Here is a 23,443-nt window from a genome sequence, read left to right on the forward strand (position 1 = left end):
GTGTGTTTTTTAATAAAAAGCATTATCAGTCTTCTAACAGCATTCAAACTTTCCATATGAGTTATATTTTTTCTAGATTTTAAAAATTGAGTTTCAAAACATCACCTCTACCTAAGGGGTCTTGTATAAATTATACAGCAAAGATGATCTTAAAGGATTGCATGCCTACAAAGCACACATGCATTTTCAAGACTTTGTACATTCTCTGAGTAGTTTGTACTTTATCCATCCTCCTGATTTTATCTGTCAGATGAAAACAGCTGTAGAAACAAATCATTTGCAGTGACATGATTTCTAAGGGAAGTGCAATGGCTGTTTTCACACTTCAAGTGTGTCAGGAATTACAGAACTTTAGAGTGTTCGTCTGAACAAAAAGAAACTTCAACTTTTAGTTGCCTGGTTATTAAATTTTCAGACATTTTGGGAGTTGAATAATCCAGATACAATAAGGTTTTCGTTTTTAATATAGGCTAGAAATAGCACCCCAGGGCTATTAGGGTTTTTAATAAAAATAAAATATAATACACTGCTTTTTGTAGATACTGTGTCTCTTTTTAAATCGCATCTAAGTACAAGCCACCGTGCCAAGCACCTCAGCTTTATTGTTTCTAACGAAGCCTATGAAGAACCTAGTACTGTCCCCATTTCAGAGATAATAAGACTGCCATCAGAGAAGTTATGTAAGTTTCCTTGTCCATACAGGTAAAAAAAAAAAAAAATAGCAGAGCCAGGTTTTAGACCCAAGTTTACTATTTTTGTTAAGCTTCTGTCCCACTAACCTTTTTTTTTTTTTTTTTTTTTTTTTGAGACAGAGTCTCGCTCTGTCGCCCAGGCTGGAGTGCAGTGGCCGGATCTCGGCTCACTTCATGCTCCGCCTCCCGGGTTCCCGCCATTCTCCTGCCTCAGCCTCCCGAGTAGCTGGGACTACAGGCGCCCACCACCTCGCCCGGCTAGTTTTTTGTATTTTTTAGTAGAAACCGGGTTTCACTGTGTTAGCCAGGATGGTCTCGATCTCCTGACCTCGTGATCCGCCCGTCTCGGCCTCCCAAAGTGCCTGTCCCATTAATCTTAAATGGAGATTGGACATTTTGACTTTTCACAACTTCTCTGTCAGATTCTTATTAAACGTTAAAGGCCCGGTACAAATACAGCTCATTCCTTTATCTTTTCTAATTGTACAATTCAGCATAAATCTTTCCTCCTTAAGGACACTCAAAGTTGTCTAGGGTGTGTGTTAGATCTTGCTTTGTACTGTAGTGATTCTCCTACGTGTCTACCTCTCTCACTGGATTGTTAGTTTGATGAAAGAAAATATAGAGACTTATTGTTGTATCTTTTTTGTCTTTTGCCTTGTGTCCAAATGTGTTTTTGTGGGGAAGAGAAAGCATCTGTATAGAGGAGGTGTTCCCCCTCTGCTAGGGAGATCTGGGTGGCCAGATGGGGCCAGGCAGTGTGTAACGCTATAGGCAGTAAAAGAAAGTATGCCTGAATGAAGAAGTGAAATTAGAGCTAATGGAAGCCAGTATAGTAAGGGAAGACAGGACTTCCTGTCTTCCTTGCTAGGCATGCCTAACATGCCTCCGATCTAAAGTCAAAATAGGCTGGGCAAAGTGACTCACACGTGGAATCCCAGCACTTTGGGAGACCTTGAGGCCAGGAATTTGAGACCGGTCTGGGCAACATAGTGAGACCACATCTCTACCAAAAAAAAAAAAAAAAAATTAACTAGCTGGGGATGATGATGCACCAGTAGTCTCAGCTACTTGGGAGGCTGAGTGGGGAGTATTGCCTGAGCCCAGGAGTTTCAGCCTGCAGAGCTATGATCGTGCCACTGCACTCAGCCTGGGTGACACAGCGAGACCCTCTCTAAAAATTAATTAATTAATTAATTAATAAGTAAAGTCCAAACAAATATGGTAACCACATAGTTTAGTCCTTTGGCGGAAGGATTCAGACCAGAACATCATAGAATTTAGATGATGGCATACAGGAGGCTGTTCCTGGTGCCTCTATTTTATTGTCCTTTAAATTATTTTATTTCATAATGTTGAGTGTTGTTGATGTTAGAAAAACTAGCTATTTAGATAAGCCAATGAAAGTAATTACTATAACCCCATCATCCAGAAGATAACAACTAGATATACAGTGATTCTTCCCCCTAGCTGAATGTTAGAATCACCTAGGAGAATTTTTTTAAAATCCCTATGCCTAGGCTTCACCCATGCTAAATAATTCATAACCTCTGGGTGTGGGACTCTGACGTGAGTATTTTTTTAAAACTCCCCAGGTGATTACAGGGCACAGCCAAGTTTGAAAACCAAAAATGATCTAGAGTCAGTCATCTTAAAATTCTTGTGCATACGTTATCTAGGTTTGGGGGGAGCCTACAAGTCTGCGTTTCTAACCAGCTCCCAGGTAGCACTCATGATGCTAATGCATGCTATGCTTCAAGTAGCAAAAGTGTATATTATCCTCTCAATAAAATGTAACCATGCATGGACAAAGGGATTTTTTAAATCAGTAAGTCTTTGAACAGGTTACTTATACTGTGAGCCTCAGGTTCCTTATCTGTCAGATGACAGAGTTTGTATTAAATGTTTTAGAATTTTTGCTGCCCAAATGTTTAGATGGGAAGGAAACAAAGTTAAACCACTGAACACATATGATACTCCAGGCACTGTTCTTAGAGCTGATAATAAGAATATTATTATTTGGGCATGTAGTATGTGCCAGGAACCATGCTAAGCATTTTAATTATTTAATTTAATAAGCTTCATTATAGATGAGGAAGCTAAGTAACCTGCCCAAGGATATGCAGCTGCCTAGTGGTAGAACTGGGATGGGAAGCCAGGCAGTCTGATGCCAGAGCCTAAGTACTGCTAGCCAGTATACTACAATGCTTCCTGGGCTAGATAATCTCTAGGATCCATCTACAATAGTGGAATTTAGATTGCCAGTCACTTATGCTTCTTTATTTTGATTATCCAATATTCAGAATTATGAAAAAAATCTTGGCAGAAAGCGAAAGGGGGAGAAGTGCGCCATATTGCACATCTGAGCATGCACATCAGTGGTATGTAAATAGCACCTAAAGATGGCATCGTTTCATACGACATCCTTCATATTGGTTTACCATCTGTGGCTTAATTTCTCTGAAGAAATCCAATATGGCATTCAAGGTTTAACTTAATAGCCTGGAGACTTCTTCAGGTCCATAAATGCATCCTCATCTAGGCAACATTGGAAGGCAGAACCAGAGGGCTCTGTGCAATTGGGAGGGCGAGCCATGGAGACTGGTGATGAGGAGAGGAATTGATGGAAGAACAGATGGGAGTGGGAAGTATCCAGGTATTCTGGTAAAATTAGGCATGTACACAGCATCTCTGGTTCTAACTGTATGAGTGTGTGCACATGCATGCATGCATGTGTGCATGACGATGGCAAGACCACTGGGTACAGGAGAGGATCATACAGAGGAGGAGGACTTTGGAAGTATTGTCTACCATACAACATCATCTTCACTACTCCTTCCCTCGTTGGCCCCACCTTACCTTTCACTCTGCTGACAAGTGGACTTGACTCAGATGCTTCTAATCAATCTAATATAGCAGTAGAGTTAGGAAGCAGGACTTGCCTGAACCTTAGAACCCTCCCTCCAGGCTGTGGGCAACTCCATCGGTCAACTAGGCCTAAAGGGAAGTTGCCAGGTCTGTGCAAGCCTCTACAGTTTTCCTCTGCAAGATGGCTTGTTCCCTTTGCTACCTGTAGCGGTTACAGAATCCTGAATCCAAACGGAAAAGTATTTCTGGCAGAAAAATACTGCCTGGGATTTCCCTGCTGCTAAGGCAGAATTCAGAAATGCCATCCATTGGCTTGCAAAGAAAGAAATGGAATGTGTCTATTACAGAAAACCAACAGCCATAAACCATGTTTGACCCACAGCATCTTCATACTTTGGTTTAAAATGTACCCTCACTTTTACAGTTTTAAAGCTTCTATTAGCTTCTTGGAAATCTCTATTTATAAAGAGAAGTCCAACTTGCAGGCTTAAGCTCCATGGGTGATTTCCCCTGTCAACTTTTCTTAAGAAAATTTAATAGCAGCACCACGTGCTCAATTGAGCAACTCCAAGTCTTTACACCTGATGAAACAACCCTTACTTAAGAAGCATGTCTCGTGGGGGCAGTTTCCAGAATCCTTTTTTTAACCCCCTTATAATTGATGTTGTAGCTCTTGTATATATATTTTTTTCTTTCTGGTATTTTTTCTTCTCAGATAAATATCATCCAGTCTGAGAATACATAGTACTTAGTTGTTTATTTTTTAAGGAAATGTGATACAATCTTCACTCCAACTTTAATTTTTCCTCTACTCCTGAAAGTTGAATTCACTATGCATGCATTTCATTTCTCTCCAAATTGAGTGCATAGCCTGATGTCCATATGTAAATACTGCAGGGAATATTTTAATGCTCCTTAATGGACTGAAGGGAAAGAGGTGGAAATAGGGGTTCTAGAAATCAGAATCTTATAGAAGACCTCATAGATGTGGGAATAACCAGTGTGCGTACTTTCCTGTTTAAAAGCACATACTTATAGTTAACTGATATTTTTACTTTCCTCCTTTTGAGAAATGTGCATATGGATGTTTAATTTCATGTCATTTTTGTGGATAAATAAAAACTAGAACACAGCATGTATTGTTCCTGATTGGGTGACCCACCCAGGTCCTGCACTGCTGGGCTCAGGACCATTGAGAAGAACGTGTGCTCGGGGAATAAAGCAGGGAATGAAGAAGATTAATGATCTTCTTGTAATATTCCTTATATTACTGTACATTCTTCACACTGAAAAGATGCATAGGACATTCCTAGATGAGGAAACTGAGGCCTAGAGAAGGAATCTTATTCCCTGTGATCTTATGACCAGTTACTGACAGAGCTGATTCTAGTACCCAGATCTCCTGGCCCCTAGACAGATGACTTTGCCAATGCCCCACATCTTCTGCTAGGGAGATAAAAGGGAAACACTGAAGAAGCTCCAGAGTTAGTTTTGTTTTTGGTTTAAGGGGTTTCATTTTTTTAAAGGCCGAGTCCTCTCTCTGTCACCCAGGCTGGAGTGCAGTGACGTACGTAATCATAGCTCAATGTAACCTCAAATTCCTGGGCTCAAGCCATCCTCCCACTTCAGCCTCCTAAGTAGCTGGAACTATAGGTGCCTGTCTAATTATTATTATTAAAGAGACAGGGTCTTACCATGTTACCCAGGCTGGTCTTATACTCCTGGCCTCAAGCAATCCTCCTGCCTTGGCCTGTCAAAGCATGGGGACACCACACCTGGCCAAGAGTTCCTGGGTTTGAATTGTGGTATAGTCATTGGTGACCTCAGGCAAGTTTATTTAACTGTTTCCTCCTACAAATGGAATCAAAATAATTCCAATTTCTCTGAAATTTCAGAGTTAGAGGAAAAATTAAAGTTGTGGTAAAGGCATGTATTAGGTTTGTTTTTTTAAAAAACGACTATGTGATGTATATTCTTAGACTATATCATATCTGACTATTGTGATATAAAATGAGATTATGTATATGAACTGCTTAATGTAGTGCTTGGCACATATTCACTACTCAGTAAATATTGGATACAACTATATTATTATTTTCCTATTTTTCTCCCTAAATTAGGTAGAAATCAGGATGGGAGAGAACAATGGAATGGCCACAAATCCTTTGTGCGTAAGATTAAAGATTAAAAATATTTAATTGGCAGCTGAAAATTTTTTTTTAAAGGCTATCAGGAATTGCTCTAATGACCTCCAAAAACAGGAAAACATTAAAGTTATTCAAAGGATGGAGGAGAGCATTCAGACAGCTTTAACACCCATGCATTGGAACCATTATGGCCACTCTGTATAATAAAATGACATTGAGAGTTCTGGAAGACTACACCCACATCACCTTCATTCAGATAAATTTTGCTTGGTACCTACAATGTGCCAGTTTCTGTGTTAAACACCAGGAATACAACATATATAAGATTTATTCACCACCTTTTTCCTTGTTTCCTATTAGGGAAGACTGACTCTTTGGCAAATAATTAGAGCAAAATGTTGTGTGCTGCAAAAGTAGTATTTTATTCAAAAAATTGAGGAGGCATTGATCTAGGTTGTGGGGTTAGTTGTGTTTAAAGACCCAAAGCCTTTGCCTTCTGCTACTGTAGTCTAGATGGAGATTCAGATGATAAATGAATTAATTACATGCAATATGCCAGGTAAGGAAAGGTCCAAGAGGGTTTCACATAGAAAGTAACAACTCAACTGTCTGGAAGGATAGTGAACGGTTTACCAGATAGCTGGGTACAGACTTGAAGAAGTGAGAAACATAGGAAATGGGATGTGAAAAACATAGAGGAAAGAATTAATTGTCGCTCACAGAGCTGATAATTCTAGTTGTATTTTTAAAACACCAAACCCAGCTTCCCGCAGTCTTGCAGAATTATGCTGAAACAGCTAAGACCCGCACTGCTTCAAGTAGCACTTGAAAACGTGAATGTCATGGCAGCAGATTACACAGCTGCGACCCAAGACACCCACAGGCAGAAAAATCAGGGAAAAGGTATCATCCTTAAAAGTATCACTTCTCTGACCACAACTGCTTAGAACATTTTGAGTTCTCTTTCAAACAGGCAGCCACATTTTCATGCTCAGGCTGTTTCTCAGAGAGAGAGGTCATTAGATTCTTCCGTCTCCATAACAAAAAATCAAAAGCAACCATTTTTAAGTAATTGCACAGTTCCAGCCATATGTCTCCCCGGCCCCCTTATTGAGTATCATTCACTTAGGACTGGCGTACTTCCCCTCCTAAATTGGAGGTTTGCATATGTAATTATATCAAATGATATGTTTGTTTATATCTCCAAACCACATTCAAATGCTTGCCTATGATTTATCTTTGAAATTCAATTTCATCATGTCAGTCCCCAATTTACTGTGCCCAGTGTGTCTACAGTTACATGTGTAATGCACACACACCTCTGTTGTATCGATTACAGAAAGGGGTTGCCTTCCCCAGTGATGAGTCAGAGTGGTTGAGGAGGGAGGTTGCTCTGTTTTGTCTTGTTCTCTATTCTCTCTATTTTGTCTTGTTCTCTATTGTCTTGTTGTCTTATTCTCTATTTGTTCCAAATGCATTCAGCAACAACAAAGTTATTACAAATGAAGAGGCAGCATTGGTCATTTTAACTAATTCCTCTGGGCCAGGAAGGATAGCTCACTGCATTTTTTTCTGACTGTAAAAAATGGCAGTGCTGCTGCGGTACCGTAGCTCATCATAAGAAGGTACTTTGAGCAGTAGGAAAGCTTTTACACCTTAGTGGTTTAGCTGACCCTGGCTTGATAACGAGATTTATTTTATCAAGATTTTGATAACAAGATGTATTTATTTATTTTCAACTGCAAATAACTACCAGTTGTTGCTGTAACTGTAAAATTTCAATGTTTCCATGTTCCAGATTCCTATGGACAAGCCCAATCAACTCTATTCATTTCAACCCTTCTTCATGCCTGAGGCCTAAACTAACTAACCCATTCTTTCATTCATTCATTCATTTAAATATTTTTAAGAGCCTACCTTTTCCAAATATAAAAGACTTATTAAAACCTTAAAGGCAGAGTTTATGATTTTCTAGTGATTTTTCTAATAGCTTTATTAGTATATAATTTGCATGCAGTAAACTTCACCCATTTAAAGGATACAATTTAATTGTTTTCAGAATATTTACAGAATTGTGCAACCATCACCATAGTCTGTAATTTTAGAGCATGTTTATCCCTTCAAAAAGAAACCTTGTACCGATTAGCAGACACTCCCTATCCCCATACCACCTCATCTGATTTCCTACCGATTTCCACTTTTAACTTACATTTTATTTCTTGCCTTTTATTTCATATCTGTGAAAATAAAGGTGGTAGAAGCCAAGAGAACTGTAACCAGCGGAGGCTTTCCTGTGTCTTTTTACTCCAGAAACAGAAACTGCTTGTCTTCCTCACAGCTCCAAGTTCACTGTTGTGTATGTTGTTTCAGACTTTTCAGGAAGCCTGTCTCTCTCTGTGGGCTGATCAATAGGTGAGAAACACATCCAGGTGAAGGTATGAAGGTGAAGGGGACCCTGCCGCTCTCCCGGTTACATGTGGGCATTGTGAAAACAAGTGAATGTCCTAAAGAATTGCCCTAAGAATCATCAGGAGAGGAAGCTGACCTCCCTCTTCCCTGTGCACAGCCACACCACAGTGGGCTGTGGGCTGTGGCCATGTGACCCTGGGCAAGGAGCACCTGTGATGATAGTGAGTCCCCAGGGGAACCGAGGGCAAAGGGGCCCTGGTCTTTTGTGGTTGAAAGAGCAGCAGGGTGAAGGCCAACAGCCCTTTGACTCATTTATAGCCTCAATATAACAAACATGTCTCATTCCTATTGTGGGCTCTAATAGAGGAGCCCCCACACAGGAGAGGGGAGGCCCCATGAAAGCTTCCCCTGACTTGTGAGAAGAGAGTTACTCCCCACTTTGAAAGAGCCTCTGTGACATATGACCTTGTCCAATAGAATGGCCCAGAAATGAAGGTGTCAGATGTGTGTGTTAGACATCCACATCAATGTGACTCAGAGCACTGTGCTGCCCTTTATTCGTCTCCTCACCTCCCCTGAGCAGACACTCACAGGCTATCTTCATCACCCCACCCCACACCCACACACACTGAGCCCAATGTTCTGATTGAGATTCTAGAGCAGCTCAGTCTATTTCGTTCTTGGGCAAGTCTGGTCAGAAGAAGTAAGGTCAATAAAAAGTCACAGTGAGATTCAGTGAAAGATAGTGGAATTGGATAGCACCTTTCTCTTAAAATAAGAGGACCATCACGGACCTCATCCCAAGAGATTCTGATAGAGTAAATGAGGGATGGAGCAGGGAGACAAAATCCATGTTTTTGATGTTTCCCTGGTGATTCTGATGGTCAGCTAAGGAAGGAAAGTCACTGATCCTCCTTGACCTTCCTGGTGGCAGTCTTTCCTCCTTAATCTCTAACAGTAGCTCTTCACATCCAAGAGTGCCTAGCATTGCTCATTCACACAGAGGAACTCTGCAAACTTTATGAGTACACATGTCACACAAACTTTTCCCACCACAAATACACCCTCCACACACAAAACAATACCCTCTTAAACAAACACATTCCAAGTCTGTAGCAAAACTGAAGAATAAAATACAGTGGATCTCTTCCAGAGCAACTTTTCATTAACTAAGCGTTAAAGAGTTCCTATTCTTTGTTCTAGGTGAGGAACTAGGTAGGTATCAGTTTCCGAATCAAAAGACAGGCCCTTCTCATGAAGTAACTCTGTCAATTTGTCTAGCGGGGAAATACAGACATGTGAACAAAGGATTCCAGTATAAGGCAGAGATCAATAATGGAGAGCACCGGTTACATGAGGGCAGAGCAGATGGCCACCTAGCCCTGTTAAACAGGGTCAGCAATGGCTAAAATCTGAGCTAAAATTTAAAAATCTAGCTCAGTGTAGAAATGTACAGTTTGGGTGAATATAATTAATAATAGTTTATTGTACACTTCAAGTTTGCTAATAAATTTCAAATGTCCTCACCACAAAAAAATGATAAGTATTGTAGGTGATGGATGTGTTAATTGACTTGATTTAATTATTTCATGTGGTATGCTTGAATCGTAAGCTCATTTTCTACCATATGTATTTTTTTTCATATATTTCAATATATCTATATTTTCAATAAAAAAGATAAAGAAAAAAAATCTGTGGGGCACATTCCAGAATGAATTCATGGAAAGTCAGATCATTTGTGCACTGGAAATACGGGTTTTCCTCCTGTGGGGAGTGTGGAGGTGGACAGGAGGGGCTAGCTTGTAAACAGCCGTGTTACTCTGAGTGGGATATTATTTTGAAGGCCGTGGGGAGCCATTTAATTTCCTGTGGTCTCTTCTTGGCTTTCTCTAAAATCTGTGTGCTCCCACCCACCACTTCTATATAAGACAGAAGCTTGAGGTCAAGAGTTCTTTCACAGCCCCTGGAAATACCTTTCCACATTGCACCTACCTCACCAGCACTGGGACAGGCTTTTCATATGATTTTTCTCTGTTCCTCCATTGTCCATCGGCATACACCAGGAAAACAGCCCACCCCATATTCTCTTTAGGGACATCGTGGAATCAAGAAATGGAAAATAAATTTGACCTCCTAATTGCCATTTGACAAAAGGAATAATAAAACCTGCAAAAGACAAATTGGTGCAATAAGCTGAGAGGCCTTGAAGGTTTTGTCTTCTCATTTTCTTTTCTTTGTCTTTATACTCAAAGGGGTGATTCACTTATGAGAAACACCATTGGAAGAAAAGATAGATATTTTTCATGTGGAACTTATTTTGTATAAAGATTCAAACACATAAAACAAAATGATAAAATTACAGTATGAGATCTTTGGTGTGTAAGTTATTAAATCTGAAATAATTATGTGTATAAGTAGCGATTACAGAAATAACCTTCTTTGTCAAGTATAGCAAAAATTATATGTGCATATAAAAGTTAAGTAAGAAAGTACTGTTTCATAGCCTGAATCTAATCAGCATAAACAACCTATTAATTGTTCAGGAACTCTAAAATCTTTAATGAGGTTTCTACTGTAGAATTTCAGTCATATGCAAATGAATCATTGGAACTCTTCATTATCAGAAAAACAGAAGTTCTTTAGTGAGTTTTTACCTCCCCAAAGTAATTACAGTATGCCAACTGTGGTAGATAGGCTGAAACAATTTTTCAGGTTTTCTTTGTAAATTTTACTTTCTTTTAAGAATGATTCTTGAGACCCTTCTGATTGTCATGGGGGATTGGAAAGTTACAGTTCCACACCACTTTTGCTTTTCCTTTAACTGGACTTGTTTCCCCACACTCAGTAAGCTGTTTGCCCCAGATATTTAAAAGTCAAATATTCTCATTTCTACACAGGTCTGATTACAACAACTTCAAGGAAATTGGATCGAGAACAGCAGGCAGAACATTTTCTGGAGGTAAGCGCATAGAGGGAACTGGAATTCATTAAAACTGACTTTCTTTTTTTTTTTTTTTTTTTTTTTTTGAGGCGGAGTCTCGCTCTGCCGCCCAGGTTGGAGTGCAGTGGCCGGATCTCAGCTCACTGCAAGCTCCGCCTCCCGGGTTCACGCCATTCTCCGGCCTCAGCCTCCCGAGTAGCTGGGACTACAGGCGCCCGCCACCTCGCCCGGCTAGTTTTTTGTATTTTTAGGAGAGACGGGGTTTCACCATGTTAGCCAGGATGGTCTCGATCTCCTGACCTCGTGATCCGCCCGTCTCGGCCTCCCAAAGTGCTGGGATTACAGGCTTGAGCCACCGCGCCCGGCCTAAAACTGACTTTCACTAAACTTCTTTAACCTTCAACATGAACTACACCTTCAATATATTTGAACAGTGGATATCAAAGTGAAGATATTTCTCTTGGGCTGCTATGTTCTGAATTTAGGGATTTCTAGTGTGTTCTTCTCAAGATGCTGCTGTGTGCTGAGCCAGGGTGGTAGAGCAGCCTTTGCCTTTTGCTGAAGACAATGGTGTATCATCATCTCTGCCTTGACTTCAGGCTCTCGTGTCAGTAATCAGAAAAGAAAGTTCAGGAGCAGAGCCCTGTGAGCCACTGGGGCCACAGATGTAAAAAGAGAAAGAGTGTAAGTGCACCATTTATGAGGAAGCTTTGCTTTCCTCTTTTCTTTTCTTGGGGAAAGAACTGAGAGAAAGCCGCTGGTTGAGTCACTGCCAGAGATGACTATTGCTGAAACCATAAAATGGACTCCTTTAATTCATTAAGACAGAAACTGCAGCAAAATAAACTCTAAAAGCGTTATTTCTGGAGAGAGAATAAAAAGCTATGAGATGAGAAAATAAATACGAAAGAGCTTTGCAGAACGTTCTTTCTTTAAGTATCGAGTGTCTTTATTGGGACGCTTGAAGCCTGGGTAGTTTGTATGACACTGTGATTTAATTGTGACGGTGTGATACGAAACAGATGCCAATGCTTAGGAACTCAAGGCTTTGTTAAGGTTTTATAATGTGTCTATACTTCTAAAATAATCTTTTATTTCCTAAGAATCACTTTCTGGAATCCACCACCCCTCCTAACATACATACAAACACACATACACACACACACACACACACACATACACATGCACATGCACACAAACACACACTTCAAATCTTATGATAGAATCTCTTCTGGTCTCCTACTTTAAATTAGCTCACCAGTCATGATTTATTTAAAGAACACTGGACTAGGAATCAGGCTACCTGGGTCTTGAAGCTGCCCTGCTGTGAATAGCTTGAAGCTATTTAATTGCCTTGAACCTTAGTTTCCCCTACTATGAAATTTGGCAAACAATTACAATCCCTTATACCTCAAAAGATCACTCTTAGAATCAAACCTTCTATTTTGTATCAAAGTATTTTTAAAACTCTTAAAGCATTGCATATAATAAAGGATTATTATTATTATTATCATCATCATCATACAACACTATGATAATCCTTTTAAAACATTACTATCATCTCATAAAGATAAAAGGCTCCAGGCTGCCAAAAAAAATAATTATAGTAATTCTTTTTTCAAAATCCTATTAACAGGCTGCAGTACCTACCTGGACCAGAACTTAAGTACATTTGCCAGAAAAATAAGACCTTATATTATATTCATGGGGTTCTTTCCTTTCCAGAAGACAGTCCAGGACACCTGGAGAGGCTGTGTTCTTAGATAGTTGAACCCATTACTTCTCAGAAGGAAGCAGGAAGGGTGTCTCATTATCTGAGGAGTCTGGCTGAGATCACTTACTGCCCAGTCCCTTGCAAGGTGGTCTCTGTCATCAGGAGGTTTGTGGTGCAGTGTGACTGTCACAGGATGGAACTATAGTAGAGCAAAGAGGAAGAGTATTTTGCAAGCATTTGAATTCACTCCCCAAAAGAACCCTGAATGGATTCACATCCTTTACAGACTTACATAAATACTGAGTAAGGTTTTAGTACCTTGGACTAACACAGATTGGGATCTAGAATATCATTGATCAGTACAAGTTGAGTACCCCTTATCCAAAATGCTTGGGATGGGGTGGGGAGTATGAAGGAAAGTTAAAAAATTAGTACAAACATATGGTGTGATACAACACATAAGACTCAGTATTAAATAGATCATTCGGGTGACTAGAGTTTATAATAATCTATTGCATATTTCAAAATAGCTAGAAGAGAAGAATTAAAATGGTTCTAGCATAAAGCAGTAACAAATGTTTAAGATGATAGGTAACCCAAGTACACTGATTTGATCTTCACAAGTACACGAATGTATTAAATTATCGCATGTACCCTGAAACTATATACATCTATTATGCATTGTTATAAAAAATAATTTTAAAATGCTTGGGATTTGAAATGTTTGGTATTTTGGAATGTTTTCAGTATTCTTAGTTGAACATCCCTAATTCAAAACTCCAAAATTCAAAATGTTCCATTCAACATTTTCTTTGAGCATCATGTTGGCCCTCAAGAACTTTCAGATTTTTGAGCATTTTGGAATTTGGGTTTTCACATTAGGGCTATTCAACTTGTACCTGGTATCATCTGCACAGGGAAGTAGGATAGCATAGCAATGAACAACTTTATAGGGCTGTTGGGAGATTAAAATATAAAATACATGTAAAACATCCAGTCCAGTATCTGGTGCTAAGCAGGTGCTTAGTAAAGTGTGGTTATCATTGTTGATTGTTGTGGTTTTAAGTATTATCACATGATGACATAATATTAGAAGCTTTCTAAAGATTTAACAGCACCACTCCACTCCAGGAAAGATAGAAGCTCCAGATCACTGAAATGCAGAAGGAGCCCCAGGTAGCAAGCCCTTTACTCACTCCATGTACCAGGGACTGCCCTAAGTCCTGGGGACACAAAGTGAGCAGGAAGGATGGGGAGGCACATGGAAATGAATAAGTGCTGTAACTTCAGAAAGAAGCTCTCTGAAGCCACTAAAAGAAGGTTCCATGATAGTGCCTGAAAGTTGGGGGGGGAGGTGACAGGCAACATTCAGTAGACTAGTTAGGAGGGCTTGTTTGACGTGGCATTTGATGACATGATGTTAAGATTCTGTTCAAGAAATAGAATCAAGACCACTGTGATGAAGAGTGTAAAGGCAGGGTGGGGATGGGAGGGCAGGGGTTATAGGAAAGCGGGTTGGAAAGGCAAACAGAGGGGACTATGGTAAGGATTTTGAATTTTTCCTGAATGCAATGGAAAGCCTTTAAGCAGGGCGGACATGATGTGACTGCCATCATAAGTGATGACTGACTGCCTTGCTGGGCAGAGACAGGCTTGGGGTGGGGGTCAAGGATGACCAGTGGCAGCAGGGAAATGTGGAAAGCTTTTATAGAGATCCAGGTGAGAGATGATGGTGGTTTGAATGAGGGTGAGGGCAGTGGGTCAAGTAGGTCTAACACAAATCCTATCATGATTTCAGCTAGCAACAGCACACTGGCTTTTCTGTGGTCTTTAGAGTGAAGACATTTAAAACCACAGGTCATCAGAAACATACCAACTTGCCCTCCAGCAACCTCGTTGCCCTACCCAACTCCCAGGCTGGTCCCACACACAGTTTCATTTAGTAAATCTACTAAGGCTTTCAGAAACCAGTTCAATTTCAATCTCAATCTCTCTCTCCCTCTGTCCTCTCTCTCCTTTTCTCTGTCTTATGCACACTGTCTTACTCTCACTCTCTAAAATTGTACAATTTTGGCCACATTTTTTCTTCTATATGACATTGCTGCAGCAGTTTGAACAACATTTCTTTTTTTTTTTTCCTAAATAGACCATAGAAGGAATGTTACTTTAACTTAGTCCTGCAAAAAATAAGTGAAATGATATCACTGAGAATGTAGAATAGAGTTGTCTGTTAGACACAAAATTTTGAAACTGCTGATATATTTTGTGGCTTGTAAGGCCTAGGTGTGGGTAATTAACCTCCTGGAGAGCGTTTAATTGCCCAGATAACCTTATGCTCCTCTTAAACTCATATTAACCTTCTGGCTCTATTTCATATCTGTCCTTCCCAATAAAATAAAATCGACTCTTCTTGAAAGGACCCATTTAGAAGCTGACCTGGCAGGTACACTGCTGAATAGATAACCAGGAGGACATTAATGATTTGTTGGTAGTTTGCTATCCCCGTGGTAGAAGGCACTTTACTTGTATACTGCTGACACTCCATCTCTACATTGGTTTAAGATATTTAGGTTGATGGTGTATGGGCTGCAAGGGTTTTTCAGTCTGTAGAGCATTTGCCTAAAATCTGTTACTATAAAAGGAGGGTTGTCATTATCAGAATCCAAAGACTTGCTAAAGCAACAAGAGCAGCAAAGAACTGTAGGCAAATTCACAAGTACAGCTTATACTTCTTCAGTGAATTCTAAGTGTTAACTCTTGCCTGGTTTGGAAGTCTGTTATGTGAAAATATTGGCTTGATCTTCTCTTCCTACCATAAAATGCAAAAATAAAGAATTTTTAGCTCATTTGTTCAAAGTCATATACCTTCCTTGATATCCAGTTATGATTATAGTGGAGATAGAAGACTAATTCCAGCATACAGATGCCGAGAGTTGATAACAGACACGTAAATGAAACAGTGAATTAACGTTTTAGTTTGTTGGTTGTGACTTTAGCCCTGATTACTTCATTATCAGAGAAGGCAGCTGTGAAATAGGAAATAAATGCACTAACTCTTTCTTATTATATAATCACTTGTATGGATTGTGGGGTTTTTTCTGTTGTTTTGGGTGGGTGTTTTGGATTTTCTTTCCTTTTTTTTTTTTTTTTAACCTATGAGATGTTTAAGCTCCCTGTGGGCATGCAACTTGATTTATCAAGACAGTGAATTAAGATAGTGTGGGAAAGCTCAAATGTTAAATTCAGGTGTGCCTGTAATTGTATCTTGGTACTGTTCACAGAGCTTAGATGGGCTATTGAACTACTCTGGATCCCCTTTCTCTCATCTGTAAAGTGGGGATAACAATTCCTGCCATAGGGTTGATATAAAGAGTAGATTAAATGACAGGTGAAGCATGCTCAGGACGCCGTCTGTTAGACAGTACGTATTCCATGAATGGTAGCCATTGTCGGCACAGAATGTCTTACTCATCTCTGTATTCAAGCATCTGTTTGGCACCCAGGAAACAAGGAACGCTCAATAAGTGTGTGAATGAATGCTTACATTAAGATACGTTATTTTACTCCTAAATGAGACCTTGAAGGGGAGAGAATTAACATGCAGGAAAGAGCATGGACGTAGAGACAGAAAGCAGGCATGCTCGGCTTCTTTTCATCTGCATGAGCGTTGCCAAGTTAAATTAACTTTGATCCTCCTTTTCTTCATCTGGAAAATGGGGTTAATAAACTTGCCTCACAAACTGCATGGAAGTCCTGGCACACAAAGACACCAGTTGCCTATTGCTTGTCCTTTCCCTCTTTTCCATCTCCTTCCTCCTCCCCTTGTCCTCCACAAACACACTGCCAGTTCCCTTTCTTTTCCTGGACTGGCTCCAGCAGTTTGAAAAGCTTATAGCACTTCGATTATTCTTAAAAGATACATCTACTTAAATAATCCTATAGTCCTGGCTTAATTATGTGTGAATCTTTATCTTGCTTGCTGAAGAGTATTATTTGCCTCCCTTTTGATCTTGAAATGCTTCTCCGTTCAGGGCTGGATGGTTCTGATAAAAGTCTCCCAAAGAGAACACAGAGAGTGTTTTATTTGCAAATCAAAAAAAAAAAAATTGAAAAGAAGATGACAAGGCCCAGTAACCAGTGTAAAGACAGTGGATGAGAAATTATATCATATGTATGCATAGAACTTGGAACAGCCCAGAGAATGTGGTTAAATGTAATAGTGAAGTCAGTATAAATAACAGATTACAAAGGAATAGGCTGGATCCACAGGAATGTATATTATTTAGTATCTGTCTTTTTTAACAAACTCATTCATTGTCCTCTGTAACATACAACTCATGTGAATATTTTTTCTTCCGGTCTGAAGTTCTCATCCCTTTTTATAGTTTTATTTTCTGAGGGAAAAAATATTGCTCTTTATTAAGTTTTTATAACGTTTTCTCTTGCCTTAGGATGCAAATTGATTTCTTTGGTGAGAGTACACCCTTAGCAGTTTCTTACTTTGGTAAAGCATCTGCTTTTAAAATAATGATAATTTCTGGTGGAGAAGAACTGCAGGCTCATTTCAACCCATTAAACAGTCCATAGTTTCGTAATTTAACTTCAAGAACAATGGAAGTTTCTCTCCTTAGGCGTCTCTTTCTGCCACCCTCAGAAAACTCTGCAGGAAGTATCCATGGGCCCTCAAAAAATGGTATGTCTGTGCATAAAAATAGCAGCATGGAGCAGGCATCAGCGTCAGAAGGAGAGTTGATAACACCTTCTGTGCTCTGGAGCTCCCAGGAGGCACCACACACGATCAATGCCCTGTGACACAGCTTCTGACCTCTTTCCACTCATTCCTTCCATTCTCTCATTTGTTCACATTGTTTTTCTTATTGTATCAACCTCGATAAAGTTGATATGCACTCTTTCTGTTTTTACTTCCTTTCATAAAAGCTTTATCGAATGCCTGTTCAAGGCCTGGCATTGGGCCAAGTACCAAGGTTTTCTTCTTGAAATTGGTATGTTTTTCCCACTGGACATTTTTTCCTTTGACTTTCACAGTAAGGTCTCCTAGAGTACCAAACTGCAGATCAAGCAGGGAGCTACTTTTGTTAGCTGCTGTCTTGGCATCAAGAAACTGTTATTAATTCATATATTCCCAACTGTGCTCTCACATTATATAGATACAGAAACTGAGACCTAGAAAAGAGGAGAGCGATCCAAGGTCATACAGCTACTTCATGGCAGTGCCCAGGATAGGTCTTTCTCTCTTTATGGAACAAATATGGCTACCAATATCCATCAGCTTATTGAAATGTGGCAAATTGAATCATCTTTTCTCACTCTCATTTTGTAATAAGGGATTGACCCAGGTGTCAAGTTAACCCAGCCTCAAGGATCAGTCTGTATGCATCTGAAAAGAGCAGGTTTTCTCTCATACTCTGGTTGTCCATCCACCACCCCCTCAGCTAATCCTCAGAGCCTGGTACTCTGGCCTGCCCCATCCACCCAGCTCTGGACAAGGCTCACTCTGCTGCTGGGCTGTGCCCTGAGCTCCAGGACCAAGCCCGTCTGCGAGGACGCTGTGTCCACATGGTGGGTACCAGCTTGGACTCAGCAGAGGAGTAACTGTAAAACATGTATTATGGGCTGAATCGTGCACCAGCCCCCACCACCAAAATCCATGTGTTCAAATCCTAACCTCCAATACCTCAGAATGTGACTGGATTTGGAAAGAAGAGCCTTTAAAGAGGTCATTAAATTAAAATGAGGTCATTGGAGAGAGCCCTAATCCAATATGACTGACTAATGTCCTTATAAGAGGAGGAAATTTGGGCACAGATATGTACAGAGGGAAGGCCATTTGAAGAGACAGGGAGAAGACAGCTGTCTGTACAAGCCAAGGAGAGAGGTGTTGTAAGAAACCAAGCCCTGTCAATACCTTCTCAGATTCCTAGCCTCCAGAACTGTGAAAAAACAAATTTCTGTCGTTTCAGGCACTTTAGTCTGTGTTCCTTGGTTATGCAGCCCTAGCAGACCAGTAAGCAGCCAGATTTCATCGACTGGCCTGCCCCTTCCCCTCCTCACACCACCACCTCACAAGGCTATGCAAATGAATCAGACTTTATTAGGGACTGCAGCAACTACAATACGGTAGAAAAACCTCCATCTAAATTTGAGGGTTCCCATGCTTCATGCTCCATATCCCAAGGGAGAATTATCTCCCAAGTTAAAAGTCTCCACAGAAGGCCCTCTTGTGGCATACACGGCTTCCTAACTCCTTCCCCGCCTTCAAGTTTCTAGCTTCCCGAGTGCCTCCTTCCTCCATTCTTCTCAGTGAGTGTTGCCAGCATACCTTTCTCAGAAATCCCAGTGCTTTACCCACAAGAATGCTTCTTGCCCAGGAACAAACCCCTCCTCAGCAGGAGATTTTTCTAAATTCATGTCATTCTTTTTTTTTTTTTTTTTTTTTTTTTTTTTTTTAGACGGAGTCTTGCTCTGTCGCCCGCCCAGGCTGGAGTGCAGTGGCGGGGTGATCTCGGCTCACTGCATGCTCCGCTTCCCGGGTTCACGCCATTCTTCAGCCTCAGCCTCTGGAGTAGCTGGGACTACAGGCACCTACCACCAGGCCTGGCTAATTTTTTGTATTTTTAGTAGAGACAGGGTTTCACCATGTTAGCCAGGATAGTCTCCATCTCCTGACCTCGGGATCCGCCCACCTCGGCCTCCCAAAGTGCTGGGATTACAGGCGTGAGCCACCGCGCATGGCCTCGTGTCATTCTTAAATAATCCCCCAAAAAGGTTATAGTAGACTACTTAGGGATAGCCATTGACATTCCAAGTCTAGCTAAACAAGGAGTGGTGATGGTTGGTGGTGTGATGGTGGTGTGATAGTGGTGTTGATGGTGGTGGTGGTGATGGTGGTGTGATGGTGGTGGTGTGATGGTGGTGTGATGGTGGTGGTGGTGGTGATGGTGGTGGTGGTGGTGGTGTGATGTGGTGGTGGTGGTGGTGGTGGTGTGATGGTGATGTTGGTGGTGGTGGTGATGGTGGTGGTGTGATGGTGATGTGATGATGGTGGTGTGATGGTGGTGGTGTGATGGTGTGATGGTGGTGTGATGGTGATGTGATGGTGGTGGTGTGATGGTGGTGGTGGTGGTGGTGTGGTGGTGTGATGGTGTGATGATGGTTGTGTGGTGGTGTGATGGTGGTGTGGTGGTGTGATGGTGCGATGATGGTGGTGTGATGATGATGTGATGGTGGTGATGTGATGGTGGTGGTGTGATGGTGATGGTGTGATGGTGTGATGGTGGTGGTGTGGTGGTGGTGGTGTGATGGTGTGATAGTGGTGTTGATGGTGGTGGTGATAGTGGTGGTGGTGGTGATAGTGGTGGTGGTGGTGGTGGTGATGGTAGTGTGATGGTGGTGGTGTGATGGTGATGGTGGTGATGGTGGTGGTGTTGGTGGTAGTGTGATGTGGTGGTGGTGGTGTGATGGTGGTATTGGTGGTGGTGGTGATGGTGGTGTGATGGTGGTGTTGATGGTGGTGTTGATGGTGGTGGTGGTGGTGTGATGGTGGTTTGATGGTAGTGGTGTGATGATGGTGTGATGATGGTGTGATGGTGGTGTTGGTGGTGGTGTTGGTGGTGGTGGTGATGGTGGTGTTGGTGGTGGTGTGATGGTGGTGGTGTGATGGTGGTGTGATGGTGGTGGTGTGATGGTGGTGTGATGATGTGATGGTGATGTGGTGACAGTAGTGATCATGGTAGTGTGTTGGTGGTTTGATGGTGGTGGTATGATGATGGTGTGATGGTGGTGGTGTGATGGTGATGTGATGGTGGTGGTGGTGGTGGTGTGATAGTGGTGGTGTGATGGTGGTATGATGGTGGTGGTGTGATGGTGGTGTGATGGTGGTGTGAAGGTGGTGTGATGGTGGTGTGATGGTGGTGGTGTGATGGTGATGTGATGATGGTGGTGTGATGGTGGTGGTGTGATGGTGTGATGGTGGTGTGATGGTGTGATAGTGGTGGTGTGATGGTGATGTGATGGTGGTGGTGTGATAGTGGTGGTGTGATGGTGGTGGTGTTGGTGGTGGTGTGATGGTGTGATGATGGTGGTGTGATGATGGTGTGATGGTGGTGGTGGTGTAATGGTGGTGTGGTGGTGTGATGGTGTGATGATGGTGGTGTGATGATGGTGTGATGGTGTGATGGTGGTGGTGTGATGGTGGTGGTGTGGTGGTGGTGGTGATGGTGGTAGTGTGGTGGTGGTGGTGATTGTGGTGGTGTGATGGTGGTTTGATGGTGGTGGTGTGATGATTGTGTGATGGTGGTGGTGTGATGATGATGTGATGGTGGTAATGGTGGTGTGATAGTGGTGGTGTGATGGTGCTATGATGGTGGTGTGATGATGGTGGTGATGGTGGTGGTGTGAGGGTGGTGGTGATGGTGGTGGTGGTGGAGGAGATGGCAGTTTTGACTATAGTAGTGGCAGTGGTGAGGATGGAGATGAGGGTGGCAGTGACTATTGTGATGGTGGAGATGGTGGTAATGGTGGTGGTGGTGGGAATGGTGGCAGTAGTGGTAGTGGTGGTGGTGGCATGCTTGTGGGATGGGAGCGAGGGTTACTATTCCTAATTTTACAGAACTGTCCAGGTTGGTATGGGCCCTTAAGAATAATCCTTTTTGAGATCTTCCCACCAGTATGAATTGCAGATGTACCACTTAAATTTCCCTATTGTCTAAAGAGTAAATATTGAATCTGATGCAGAAAAACAAACCTGTCAGAGCAAATATTAATTCTCAGAGCTAGTACATTCAAAACAGAGATTACAAGATGCCCATGGGTCTGGGTAGGTAAGGAATTCAGAGGAGTAGCGTGTGTGCGGGCAGTGGGGACTTGGAGGGGGAGGAACAGTGGATTCCACCTGCCCCTTCTTCTAAAGAGGCTCTGCCAGCAGCAGGTATGAAAGCAGGAAGGCCCAGTATCAGCAGGAAGTCTTAATTTCTTTCCAAAAAACCAAATCACATTTGCATTCCACATCTCTCTATATTACATGTTGACAACTCCATCATTTTTTTAAAAACACTGTAAGTCAACGAACCCCTGTTTTGCAACGTTTGACAGAAAGGAAGATTTCTTACTTGCCTCATAATTTGTAATCCTCTCAGAATGAAGTAAGTAATTCACATATTTTGTAGGATCTAATTAGTTTCTTATTTTCCCTTCACCTCACATCTTTTAGAATGTACCCATCTTTTAAAATGTCCCCTTAAAAATAAATAAGAAATGAGCCTATGGCTGAGTCTTAAGAGAGTCTGTTGACTTTGGAAATGATCGCATATGAGGACTTGGTTGGGATCTCAGCTGAACAATTGTCCACACAGGCGTTTCTGTCTGAGCCAAGGAACGGAAGGGTGCTGTGGATCTTTGGGGTACCTCAAGTTGTGTGAGCATCTCATCGGGCAGTAGCTCTTTTTAACTTTGCTTTTCTGTGCTCCTGGTTGACCTACTAGTTAACAAGCTGCAGGCAAACACTTACATATATTGGGAGAGTTGTCTGGAGTAAGTCTTTGATTCCATGAATAACCACCTCTAATTTACCTGTTTGTGAAAGGTTGTGTTTGTTTTGTTTCTCCTTAAACCTGAACACTAATTAGTAGAGCAGCAGTAGATGAAACCAGTTCACTTGGATCTAGGGAGGTTCTTCCACCCAGTGGCTCCGCCTGGCAATGGAATTGAGCCAGTTTTGACTGCTCTGCTCACCCGTGGTGCACAGGCAGATAGTTGCTCTGGGCAGGTCACAGCTTGTTGAGCTGTGCACACAGGCTGTAGGGAGCTGAGACTCTGCTTTGTTTTCATTTGTGAATGGTTTCCAAATGTGGTGCTATGTTGCTGCTTCCTTTTAGTCTTCTGAGCCAAGCAACTGTAATATCCACAACCTCTGGCTGAGTTCTGGGAGTTGGTGGAAGGGAGCCTATTACCCTGAAGGGTTGGTATTGCACAAATGGCTTCTACCTTCTTACAGAAGAGGTTAGAAGTTTCCTGCATGTCTCTGAACAATCGTGAGAACTCCTGACTGTGAATCCCCCATCCTGGGAGCCCAGACTGGCTTCTTCCCCATAGTACAATGATGGTAAATTGACTCTCTGCCCTTTACTTCCGTGGCTCCTTTTCCTTCTTTCCTTTGTGTGGCTTTCCTAGTTTGTTTTATGTCACACACTCTCTGAGCTACAGAATGATCTGTCCAGTCTAATTTTATCGAGGCCTTCACAAACCACTGAAGCTCATGCCTAACATCTGATGTGTTTGACCCAGTTGAGGACTTCAAATCTGTCTGTGGGAAAATTTAAAATGTAATGACAGCAAGTTTAAAATATGGAATTCAACTCAAGTGCTTCTATTAATAATCAGGAAAAACTACTTTGGCATGCTTCCTGCCTACAGCAGACAGCTTTGTTCAAATGAGCTGTTGTTTCAAGACCTTTCAAGCAACTTGCTTTTGTGGCAAATTGGGGGCTACCAACCTCATCTATTTTGTGGCAAGACCGGTTTACTGAAATACCAAGAGAGTTGTCAGCGTGAGGATGCAGAACATTGTCATGAAAATAATTCAGGACAGCCCTGCACGTCAGAGCCAAGGAAAATAGGTTAGAATCTTGGAACAATACCAGCCTTCAAAATTGGG

The 23,443-nt window shown here is 41.6% G+C and overlaps 1 protein-coding gene across 8 annotated transcripts in view; it reads left to right on the forward strand.

Moving 5' to 3' along the window:
• Nucleotides 1-23,443, forward strand: part of LOC105484363 (FAT atypical cadherin 3) — a 695,427-nt gene that overhangs the window by 480,990 nt on the left and 190,994 nt on the right. For all 8 annotated transcript variants that reach the window (XM_071075445.1, XM_011745893.3, XM_011745895.3 and 5 more), the window contains exon 4: nt 11,014-11,075. In XM_071075445.1, the coding sequence (XP_070931546.1) occupies nt 11,014-11,075 (62 nt within the window). The remainder of the gene's footprint in view (nt 1-11,013; nt 11,076-23,443) is intronic.

The sequence above is a fragment of the Macaca nemestrina genome, chromosome 12 (genome assembly GCF_043159975.1).
Source record: "Macaca nemestrina isolate mMacNem1 chromosome 12, mMacNem.hap1, whole genome shotgun sequence".
Lineage (NCBI taxonomy): Eukaryota > Metazoa > Chordata > Mammalia > Primates > Cercopithecidae > Macaca > Macaca nemestrina.